This window comes from Misgurnus anguillicaudatus, chromosome 21 (genome assembly GCF_027580225.2).
Source record: "Misgurnus anguillicaudatus chromosome 21, ASM2758022v2, whole genome shotgun sequence".
NCBI lineage: Eukaryota > Metazoa > Chordata > Actinopteri > Cypriniformes > Cobitidae > Misgurnus > Misgurnus anguillicaudatus.
In genome coordinates this window covers 22770418-22782811 of record NC_073357.2, presented here as the reverse complement: position 1 = coordinate 22782811, position 12394 = coordinate 22770418, and the positions used below count along the sequence as shown (strand labels likewise).

At 39.1% G+C, this 12394-nt stretch overlaps 1 protein-coding gene across 4 annotated transcripts in view; it reads left to right on the top strand.

Annotated features, from left to right (window-relative positions):
- dock11 (dedicator of cytokinesis 11) overlaps positions 1 to 12394 on the top strand; it is a 130537-nt gene that overhangs the window by 17301 nt on the left and 100842 nt on the right. For all 4 annotated transcript variants that reach the window (XM_073859845.1, XM_073859842.1, XM_073859844.1 and 1 more), the window contains exons 3-8: positions 925 to 1014; positions 1172 to 1254; positions 1337 to 1397; positions 4312 to 4407; positions 4683 to 4817; positions 8132 to 8306. In XM_073859845.1, coding sequence (XP_073715946.1) covers positions 925 to 1014; positions 1172 to 1254; positions 1337 to 1397; positions 4312 to 4407; positions 4683 to 4817; positions 8132 to 8306 — 640 coding nt within the window. The remainder of the gene's footprint in view (positions 1 to 924; positions 1015 to 1171; positions 1255 to 1336; positions 1398 to 4311; positions 4408 to 4682; positions 4818 to 8131; positions 8307 to 12394) is intronic.

The following is a 12394-nucleotide window of genomic DNA, read 5'->3' as shown; positions in this document are numbered from 1 at the left end:
CTCAATGTACAAGCCAGAAATTAAGCTCTGTTTTTGCAGAGGCCTACTAAAGGGTTAATTGTGCCACATGATGATCAACAGTAAAAATTACACATTTAACCACTTTGCAAAAGGAAAACCACTAACAATCAAGAATGCATGATTATATGGTGTCATGACTTCGCAATAAAAAATGTGGTTATAATGGAAGTCAATGGGACAAAAACAGCAACGAACAGCAAATAAGGGAGAAAAAAATAAAATCTGATGCTGCAAAAAAACTAAAAAAATGCATCAAAGCCAATGTTTTTACTAATGTTTGACATGCCCAAGACTGTGGGTAAAAAAATCCAGTCCACAATCACTTTTTATATTGAAAAATGGTCCTTTTGTGTGTGTTTTTTCCCTCAAATGAACTTGGCAATTAAAGAGTTAAAATTATGGAATTTTTGTAAAGATTTGATAGTTTTGGGGTTGATTAACAGATTTATGCAAAATAAAAAAATACAAAAAGTATTCATCTGATACATTCTTTACAGCCGTTTAATTTAGTGGATGTTTTTATCCACGAACAACACGAAAGGGTAGTGAATTTGCTCACAGTGTATTTTTAAGTTTTTGAAAAATTTCAAAGCATTTTCTTAAAATATGTGAAAAAAGATTTGTCACCAAAAATCATTCCCTTTTCTGAAACACAGAGAAAGTTGTGGCCAAATTAATACTAAAAAAAAAACCTAGTGGATGAAAACATCCCGGACAACACATAAGGGTTAAAAGAGTCACTAATAACGAAACAAACAATAAAAACAGCACAGAAATAAAATATATTTTAGTCACAAATCAATACAGTGTTCAAAATCTATAAATGTTTGGCTTTACTAAATGCCAATAGTGCTATAACAAAAATGACATAGCAAAGGATTGTTTGTAATGTATCTACTGTAGGAGTGCCAGATTGATCGCCAAAGGAGAACCATCGTTTCTTCAGTTCCTCAAAATGCAGAAAGCGAAGCAAAAAGCCTGTTTGCCAGAGAGGTAAAGATTACGCACAACGTCTCACTGCCAAAATCAAAGCAAAGCCCACAGCCATCCATACTAATGAAATATATCATATTTTCCTGTGTTTTTAACATTTTTATGTGTCTTTCTTTGTGTGATGGAGTTAATAAGCAATACTTTCATTCATTGGCAGTGCATTAAGATGTACAACACTGACTGGCGCGTCATCAACTATAATTACGAGGCTTACTCGGGAGATTTCCGGATGCTTCCCTGGTATGTTGAAGTTTGCCATTTATATGCCAAAGGTTTCACAGTGCTATTTCTGAAATTTGTTTAAGCTGCTTTTCCATTTCAGTAAAGGGATGAAGACAGAGAAGCTTCCAAGCCAAGTGTTTGAGGTCGATGAAGGAGAGGAGGTAAGAGCTTTAAATATTTCACAGTGGAAAACTGAATGTAGGAAAAACTTTTCACAATTTGCGATTCTGTGAGTTCATTCTATTATGTTTTTTCAGCCTCTTAACACTTTCACCTCCACCACTTGCTTCAATTGGATGAAACAATGTTTCACTTGGATGTTATGGGCCGTTTGTGCTTTTTTGAAAATAGTCTGAATATTGCCAAGTCCCTTTAGGAAAGTCACGCCACTAGGCAGCCATGTTTGCAATGCCTCTGGGCAGCTATTACAGTCATGCAAGGCTAAAGTCCCATCTGCTTAAATGGGGAAATACAGATATCTTTAAAGTTATGTGTTAAAATCACAATTAATCTATGGCTAAGCCACGCCCCCTCCACTCACTCGGACAAACAATTAACATTCGGTGACAGGCGCTATGGCAGCTGTCACAGTAGGAGACATTTCACAGGAAACAATTTATGATTTTTGGAGACAGAAAGACTATATATCAGCTCAAAGTCACCAAAAGGGCCTTAACCATGCATTGGAGGGTTGTATTAATAATTTTTTTCTTGAGAAGTTTGATGAAAAGCTTCAGCATACGTTTCCAGGACAAGCCTTTTTACCATCTTTACCAAGAGTAAGTTACCTCTCCGTTAGTTTGGTGCTACAGCATTTACATGAATCATTCAGCACAACATTGCTATTACAAATAACATTTATCATCTCGGTTATTTACAGATACGTTAATGAAGCTAAGTGACATGATGTATAACGCAGTTAGAAGCTAACGTTAACATTTTCTAATTTTAGGCTAACGTTACGTTAGCAATGTTAAAGATAAGGATTCAAATACGTTGTTGACTTGGCTTAGAACAGATGTAGACAGCCTTGTTTAATTTAGGGTTAAAAACACACAACGTCCAGAACGTCCAGCCTACAGTTGCGTGTACCCCATGGACACTGTTTGACCATTTTAAACTTAAAATGACAAAAAAAAACATATATTGCCCATTGCGTTTGGGGGCGTGGATTAGCCATAGGTCATTGCGTTTGGGGGCGTGGATTAGCCATAGGTCAATAATTGTTGCTGACCAACAATTATTATACTTTGTGGACCCAGCCGGGGGTCCAAAACTGCATCATCAAATTGAAAAAAATATATATTTGTGGAGCACAACATTTTTGGTAAAATAAGAGATTTTTTAACAATTTACTCCAAAGTAGGTTGGTAGATGACTCTTTCTAGATGGTCTAGATCAGGAGTGACCTTTTTGGAGATCTACCCTCCTGCATATTTTATTTCCAACCTAGCTTCAACAACTGACTCTAATTTTTAGGTAGCCCTGAAATGCTTGATTCAGGTGTGTTTGATTGGGGTTGGAGCTGAACTCTGCAGGACAGTAGATCTTCAGGAACAGGGTTGGTCACCACTGGTCTAGATGATTCAGGCATGCCCAATTCTGCAAAAAAATTGATTATACTGCAGAGCAAAAGTATGCTTAAAAAACGTAGGCGCCAAAAACACCCTTTTCAAGGTTGTTTGCTACTGTGCATTGACACGGGTTGCCAAGTACCTCACATGACTCTGTATAGAGCCCCTCCACCATTGAATCACCAGTGTTTTTCAATGATTGGATCTTTAAAATGGCAGACGGGACTTCCGTCACCAGAACAGCCATATTGAGCATTACATTGTCCCCTATTCATAGTAATAGTGGTGCTTATTATATTGTTCTATATCCAATATCTTATTATATCCAATACCTTTGGAATGGTGTGGCGCTTCTATGATCAGATGTTAAGATAAAAGCCAGACTATGAACAGAGAGATCCATTACATGCAACCTGACCCTCTGGTCTATTAATAGCCACATACTGAAGTTTCCTGCAAATTTAGATCAAATTAGATCTAAATTATTGTGGTGAATACGTAGCAAACACTTTCCTGCTCTGCTTTGCATGTGTTTATACACATAAGTGTCTAATATATGTGTATATTAGTCGATTTACACCTATTTGGGGGTGATGATGAGAGAGGTGGTGGTCAGGGTTAAACGAAAGACTTCGGAAAGCCAAATCTTTTTTGTTATTAATCGGTCTTATGTTGATGTTACTGATGTATGATGCTGAGTTTTTGTATTTCAACTGTGGTTTGTGGGTGTGGAGTTGAGCATTTTTTTTATTATTGTTTTGTAGTATTTGTAGTGTGTGTTTGTTCGGTAAGGTTTGTGATTTTGGGATCCCCTTGAAAATTAGATGTTACATCTCAACGGGCTATCCTTTCAATAAATTCAAATTCAAAACATATACAGGAGTAAGTAATTATTGCAAATTTTGCTAGCAAAATTCATTAGTGCAAAACTCCATTATTAACATGACAATACAGGAAGGACAGGGTGCAAGCGATTGATCAGTCTCAGAGGGGCTGTTAAGAGCAGAGAGAGAGAGAGAGAGAGAGAGAGAGAGAGAGAGAGAGAGAGAGAGAGAGAGAGAGAGAGAGAGAGAGAGAGAGAGAGAGAGAGAGAGAGAGAAAGGGCATTTGGACAATTATATTACAGTAGGGAGCAAGAGAAAAGCACATTCATAAAGGACGCCAGTCTGATTCAATTACATTAGACAGCCCCCCCACACATACATTTATGGTAGCTGTAAGTACAAATTCAATCTATATTGTCTTTTCAAACACACATATTTTGATTTCTGTTGTTTTAAAGCAATTTCAGGCGTTTTTTGGGAGCACTATGGTGATTTTTTGCAAGGTGCCTCATTGGAAAAAATTTGTAAACTGTTCTATACACAAGTTGTAAAAGTGATTGCATCAGAGCAATACATCTTAAAATGCAGACACTCATCCAAATACATGAAGTGCTTTGAATTCGACAGTTTACAGTATGTGCTTCATCAGTTTTACTCGGTTTGTGTGTGTGTGTTAGGATTCGTCGTCTCTGTGCTCTCAGAGAGGTGGTGTAATGAAGCAGGGCTGGCTTCAGAAAGCAAACATCAACAGCAGTCTGTCTGTCTCCATGAAGGTTAGTGGAATTTGGGAAACGCCTATTCATCTCTTACACAGCAGTGATAATTCATATGCTCTTAATATTGCTCCACTGATCAAGCAACTTCATAAAATAATTCCTTATTGCTGTGTTGACATAACTGTACGTTTTGCGTTATCAGTATGATCTGAGATTTATCTAATTATAAAACAGAAGTTTTTGAATGTAAATATGAAGGTTGGTTAAGACCCTGTTACTAACTACTAAGCTCTAACTTCATTATATCTCACATATTGTAATGTTTTTCTTAGGTGTTTAAAAGGAGATACTTCTACCTGTCTCAGCTTCCTGATGGCTCCTACATACTGAATTCTTACAAAGACGAGAAAAACTTCAAAGATACAAAAGGCTCCATCTATCTGGACTCCTGTATAGATGTGGTTCCGGTACATGCTCTGAATTTGTCAATATCTAGTGATTCAAAGTTATTGCAGTTTACGGGGCAGAGGTCTTGGGATAGTACAGCTATAACCACACACTTGGTAAACATCATTGCCTGCCCTGAGCAGGTATATCCAATCAGAACAAAAGGGATTTCAAGAATTGAATGGACCAATATTATGCCCATTTTTACAAGATGTAATACGTGACAAGAATGCTTCTGTGAAATTTCAGCTCAAAATACACCACAGATTATTTGTTATAGCATGTCCAAAATGCCCCTATTCGGCCAGGAGCTGTATTCATGTCTGTACCTTCAAATGTAAATGAGCTTTTGGTTAAAAATAGATCTGATTCCTGTGACTACAGGCTGGGATAATATTATCTTTTGCCACATTAATGCTACAAACAAACAGATTTAGAAATGCTTTTAGGTAAAGTTAACCAGTCAGGGTGTTTTCTGTAGTTCGGTTCATTGGTCCAGACCAAAAGCAAAAAATGATACATTAGCCCCTTTCACACAGTAATTCTGGTAAATTACCATGAATTTACCAGAATGAATTTACCAGTAAATACAAAAATGTGCTGTTCACACACGCAGTGGCGTTCCGTTATTTTACCAGTAAGACATCATTCACACATCAGTATCAAAATACCGGTCAACTCGTTGAGAAAGCGGAAGTACCTGTAGCACGCGGCGAACTCAGTGTTGTATTTGTAAACAATCCACGTCGTTCATATCCACGGTCCGTATTTTGTTGTTTTCACGTCTGTGGTAAACAGTCGCGAAGTTGCTCATGACCAAACAACATTGAATGAGACGACGTCAAACCGAAAATGCGTTTTTTAACAACACTACTGTTTGCACATTAGGCTTCACAGAGGCCGTGCTAAGGACGTCGGCAATTCGGCGGTAAGCTGTTTTAAACAACTTTTGTGAAGAAATGTGGACGTAAACTTCAGGTGTGCTCAACTTTCAAGCAGCATGTGTGTGGAAAGCGTCCGTAAACAGTGCGGGGTAAACGCGTCATCTGTATTAAAACGCTATGATTGGCCCGAAGCTGTCAGCACGGTCTGACGTCGTCCGTTCTAAATGCCGGTAATTCTATAATTTTCGTTCACACATAGCGCTTACCGGTAAATTACTGGTAATCTTACAACCTGTCTTACTGGTAAATTGGGAGCACTGATTTACCGGAAAGGTTCTGTTCACACATGACATGTTAACGGCAATTTACCAGTAAATTACCAGTAAAGACTGTATGTGTGAAAGGGACTATTGTAGCTTTTTTAGCAGTTTTGGTTCCTTTTCACACCACACTAATTACTCTGGTCTGCACCAGTTGAAACTAACCAAAATTCAGTCATGTGATAAGATCCACATCACTCATTGGCCACATGTATTTGAATGTATTTTCTAAACTGCTTCTCGATTGGTCAAAATCAACGTGCGCAAATTCCAACGGAACCCCGGAAGTAAACAAAAAGGAGGAAAATACAGCAGACACCATGGACATACGACTGCGTGCTGTAATTATGTCCGTGCTTGTTATACATATTTTGTATACAGCCAGCGCTCTAGACAAACTGTTCATTTCCAGAATTAATCGCGGATGCGGCTTGAAAACACCATTTTAATGCACTACATTAGCAAAGGCTCCAAATTTCTGAGGTTCCGCCCGCACCTCCTCGCAAGTCCAGGTATGTCTGCGATCTGTCATTGTGCTAATATTGCTAATAGAAACTGTCAACAAACACTTCCTCATCTGATAATGCACTGCGCAGCTGACTACGGCAGCTGGTTTAGTCCAAAATGTGCAGTACTTTTGCAGTTAGGTCGGTTCGATCTCGGATCGTGTTCTCATCACAAACGAACCGCTCTAAAGTTTGTTTGAAATCGTACCGAGACCATCTCTTCAAGGAAGTCTCGCTCCGCTTATTTGGTCCGTTTTTGGTGCGCACCACAGTTCGATTGCTGCATTCTCACCTGCCCAAGCGAACGGCACCAAATGTGCAATCGAACTCTGGTATGATTCAACCAAACTAAATGAGGCAGATGTGAAAACACCCTCAGTCAGTGGTCGTGGGTGGGGCTTTGTCAGTGTGATGTCACATTAACAAAAGATTTAAAAACAGCATGTCTAATAAGACTGCTTTGGTTTAATGGGGATTAAGAAGAAGGAATGGGTGGATTTTTTTATTGTAGGGTTGTTGTGTTCACACACTGCCAACACACATTTATGTCTGAACACCTTGTAAAAGTGGACTTTGGATAATATGGGCCCCTTTAAATACACTTTTTGGTACTGGAAACCTTGGCTTTCACTAAAGATGGACCTGAAGCCATACTTCACGTTACCCTAATGTCCTTTCAAAAGCTGTAAAACCCTTTTCATACTTTTTCAAAAACAATTAACTCACTGCAATTCTGCCTGACATGCAAAGAAAATGAAGCAGGTTTGGCCCCCTAATACTGTAAGTCCGTATAGGAAAGTCGCACCAATAGGCGGCCATCTTTGAAGCGCCTCCGAGCCGTTATTTCAATCAGGCAAAACTAAGGTCCAATCTTCTGAATGTGGAGAGACTAAAGGGGGTCACACACTGGATCGAACACATTGCTTTCTATGAGTATATGCACACCAGCTACGACTCAGGAAGTTGCTCAAATCCCTGTCGCGCCACAGAGCGCCACTCACATAGTTTAACATTAAATAACATCATATTTTTTTCAAATCATTAACGATTAACATTGGCTGCTAACGTATATTTTGCATTTTGAAGAAGAGGCTATCTGACGAAGCTTGCGCTATTTAATGTGCACTTCCGGTTTACGATACCTCCGAGTTGTCCTCAACGTGGTGCGACCCAGAGCTACGCGTCCGGTGTGCGACCCCCTTAAAAATCACAATATTTTATACAAAATATTTCCGACCAACAATTAGACCTGACATAAACTGTACCGTAACTTGTGTTTCTTAAGCTAAAATTGCCCTAAAATCCACCTTTATTTAAAGTCGTTTCAGCTGGTGATTAACTGGAAGGTGGGACTTTTTTCACCAAAGCAGCCATGTTGAGCGTTGCATTCCACCCAGTTCATAATAAAGGCAGTGACATATCTTGTTACAGTCAACATCTTTGGCTTGGCTCATCTCAGTAATGTTTTGGGAAATTTCTGATCTTAATTTGGTTTCTCAGTATCTTATTAACTTGAGGAATCTAATGTGCTTACATCCACTATTACAGCACAAACACAAACAGACTGCTCTTAAAGTTACATCATTACATTTCTCCACTGACTGACACAACACATTTCTTGTAGTGTCCTAAGATGCGACGCAACGGCTTTGAGCTAAAGATGCAGGAAGGATACAGTCACTATCTGGCAGCCGAGACTGAAGCAGAGATGGAGGACTGGGTTAACACGCTGAAACAGGCCTTACTGAACACAACCGACGACCGAAGGAACGGATCAGAACCATCTGATAGTTCTACAGGTAAAGAACTCAGACACTGTGAAAAACACAAACACTGATACACATGCATTTAGTAAATAAACATGTTTATGGCACATAAGGACACACAACACTTGGTAAGCTCACGTTGAAACAAGATCAAGTGCCCTGATTAAGTCACCTCTTTTTTAGGTTATAATCCTCCGCAGTTTTAACCTCTAGTCCACTGTGCTGTCACTCATAGGATATGTAATTGTTTTGATCATCTTTCATATTGTCTGTGTTATAAAGCTTGCATGTCACTTACAGTTTACTTGTATGTTGTGGAGTTTCTGAGGTTACAGAAAACAGTTTATATAAATGAATAATAGATTTAGGACCTTTAACCTTTTAAGCGTCATCCCACCCTATTGAGTTAAATCTACACTCTTGGAGCTTTCAAACAATATACAGTTTGTCATGATTAGATAAGAATTCATATGCAAACATTGAAGTAAATATAGGCGTCCTGCTGGTGGGACAGTGACAGAAAATAAATGTTTTGAGGCACACTCTCTTCATAAATGAATCAATTACTCTCCCTACATAATTTATTTTATAAAACACTGTTGAAATGTCTATTCTGGAGGCTTAGACCTTTCCAACGATATATAGTTTGTAGTGATAGATTAAAATGTAAATAAACAATATTAATGCAAACTTAGGTGTCCCGTTTTCGGGACGGCGACGCTTAACAGTTTAAACGTTGCATATTACTCACCACCTTGTTTTTCCAATGTAAACCATTTCTTCTTCCTGAATAAGGTTGATAAGGCACTTGAACCTAATCTCATACCGTGGCTATTTCATGTTTTCATGCCATATCAAACACATTCAAACTATTCTATCATGACATCATCACTTTAATTATATAAATAGACTTCATCATCATCAAAAAGTGCATGATGTCACGCCCAAAATATCAACAAACAGCAGTTTCTAATTGGCTGTTCTCAGTCTTTTTCTTTCATCTCTAAACACATATCCCTCTTCCAATAAACATTATATAAAACCATCACCCACATAACTAACAACACTTTGATTTTAGTTTGAAAAACAAATAGGGAAACATTTCTTTGTACTACTTCCTGAAGAGGTGCATAGTTCCTGTTCTGCCAGTTGCAAATACTAAAACTGTTCTTATTTTAGAAAGCTTACTAAATCACTTAGAGTAAAAGTTTTATTGCTGTTTCTTATCTGTGTATGACATTATTGTAGAAGATGCCCTCTTCTGAGCTGGTTTTCAGAGTACATATTTTCTTTATCAGTTAACTCAGATTTTCAGATATTTAAAAGGCCCTTAGGTGTTTTCAGAAATATTAAAATAGTCTCTGGTATCCCCAGAATGTGTCTGTAAAGTTTCAGTTCAAAATACACCCCAAATCTTTCATTATACAATGTTGAACATAGCCATTTGTGGCTGCAATGAAAAATGTGCTGTTTTGTGTGTGTTTCTTTAAATGCAAAGAAAGCTTCTGTTCCCCTCCCTGTATGCAAAGTAGGGGGTAGAGCGCTTACACATATGCTTTGGTCTATATCAAAACATGTGTCTCTGGCAGAAGGTTGAACTACGCGCCCATAAGGCGTAGTTTGTGAGCAGTTATGGTTGGGGCGTAATCAATGTGACATCACATTGATAGGGGTTCCCCAACAGCCTCTTTTGTGTGACTGTTGCGGTTTAAAGGAGCATTTCACCCCCGTAGAAACATTAATCTTTATTGAAAGTGTGTCATATTTGTAGTCGAATTGTAACATACATTTAGAATTTGGTGCCTATTTGACCGAGAAAAGGGGTGTTTGTAGTCTCACCCCCTCAACAAAGATATTGGACTTCCTGCTTTCAATGAATTTTTACATCATTGAAAGAATGAAGTGCAACACTGAAATCTGTATTTCTCCTGTTTCAGCGGAAACTGAGGAAATGATGCACGACCATTCAAAAACATGACTGGGGTTCTAACTATACAAAGCTTTATGCAAATGGGTGAAGTGTCCCTTTAAAGGAGATTACACAAAGAAGAAAAGATGGATTTGTATAAGAACATGATGTTTCTGCATACACACTGGCGACTCATTTTCTGATAGAAACACATTTAAAAGGGCATTTTTTTAGGTTAATGAAATGTTAGGGAGGTTCTGTTCACATAGAGGAGTCACGAAGGGCATGCTTTTGTCCTGTTCAATAAAGACACTCATAACAACTCCTTGTGCCTTTGGTATGAACGCTGACCGACAGTGTCTTTGTTTTGAGGGCTTTCATGAGGAAATGAAATTATGCTTTCAGTTAAAAACTTCCTAATTCTCGAAATGATTAATGTTCATGATTAAGATCTCTGTATAAATGACACAATGCATTGCACAACACATTTTTTTAAAGTAGATGTGAGTTGTGGTTGCCATTATGCTTTGGTGTTTTGGTAGATAAAAAGGTGCTTGGTTGTTTTAGAGCTAAACAACCCACAATAGTGTGTGTGATAGTTTGTGATATCCTCTTAAAGGGATAGTTCATCCAAAATTGAAAATTCTGTCATCATCTGTTTTTTTCTGATGAATATAAAAATATATTTTGTTAAATGATGGTAAGCACACAGCTGATTGTAACCATTGGCTTTCATAGTAGGAAAACAAATACGATGGAATTCAATGGGTACCGTCAACTGTGTGCTTACCATTATTTATCAAAATATCTTCATCATAATTTATCACAATACACTCACCTAAAGGATTATTAGGAACACCATACTAATACTGTGTTTGACCCCCTTTCGCCTTCAGGACTGCCTTAATTCTACGTGGCATTGATTCAATGTTGGCCAATATTGATAGGATAGCATCTTGCAGTTGAGATTTGTGGGATGCACATCCAGGGCACGAAGCTCCCATTCCACCACATCCCAAAGATGCTCTATTGGGTTGAGATCTGCTGAGTGTGGGGGTCATTTTAGTACAGTGAACTCATTTCATGTTCAAGAAACCAATTTGAAATTATTCAAGCTTTGTGACATGGTGCATTATCCTGCTGGAAGTAGCCATCAGAGGATGGGTACATGGTGGTCATAAAGGGATGGACATGGTCAGAAACAATGCTCAGGTAGGCCGTGGCATTTAAACGTTGCCCAATTGGCACTAAGGGTGCACTCACATTATCCAAACCAAACCAAACCATGCCCCAGCGCGATTGTCACCCCTCCCTACTCCCCCAGGTGCTCGCACTCACACTGTACTTTTATCGATCCGACTCCGGGCACGCTTTCGTCAATAAGATGCGATTGTTTTGAAAAAGCAGGAAGTAAAGCTCTCTCTTAACACTGGAACCCACTGAATGATAAGACTGTGTTTTTTATTCAGAGTCGTTTGGTGCCCGATTACAGACAGCCCTCTCACATGTCTCATATTGCTTAGTTGATCTGTCGCGCAACTGACGTCTTCACCTTTTGAATCGCGCTCAGGCACGATTGCGCTCACACTACAGCCTTCCGCGCCTGAGCCCAAGTGAACCGCGCTCCGGCCCACCTCTGCAACCCAGCCGCGGCACGATTAACCAATCCGCGCCCGGGCGCGGAACAGAGTGATCACACTAGTCAAACAAACCAGGCTTTGGGGGTCAAACGCGCCCGATCGCGGTTTGGTTTGGATAGTGTAAGTGCGCCCTAAGGGGCCTAAAGTGTGCCAAGAAAACATCCCCCACACCATTACACCACCACCACCACCAGCCTGCACAGTGGTAAAAAGGCATGATGAATCCATGTTCTCATTCTGTTTACGCCAAATTCTGACTCTACCATCTGAATGTCTCAAAAGAAATCGAGACTCATGAGGCCAGGCAACATGTTTTCACTCTTTAACTGTCCAATTTTGGTGAGCTCTTGCAAATTGTAGCCTCTTTTTCCTGTTTGTAGTGGAGATGAGTGGGACCCGGGGGGTCTTCTGCTGTTGTAGCCCATCCGCCTTAAAGGAATAGTCTACTCATTTTCAATATTAAAATATGTTATTACCTTAACTAAGAATTGTTGATACATCCCTCTATCATCTGTGTGCGTGCACGTAAGCGCTGGAGCGCGCTGCGACGCTTCAATAGCATTTAGCTTAGC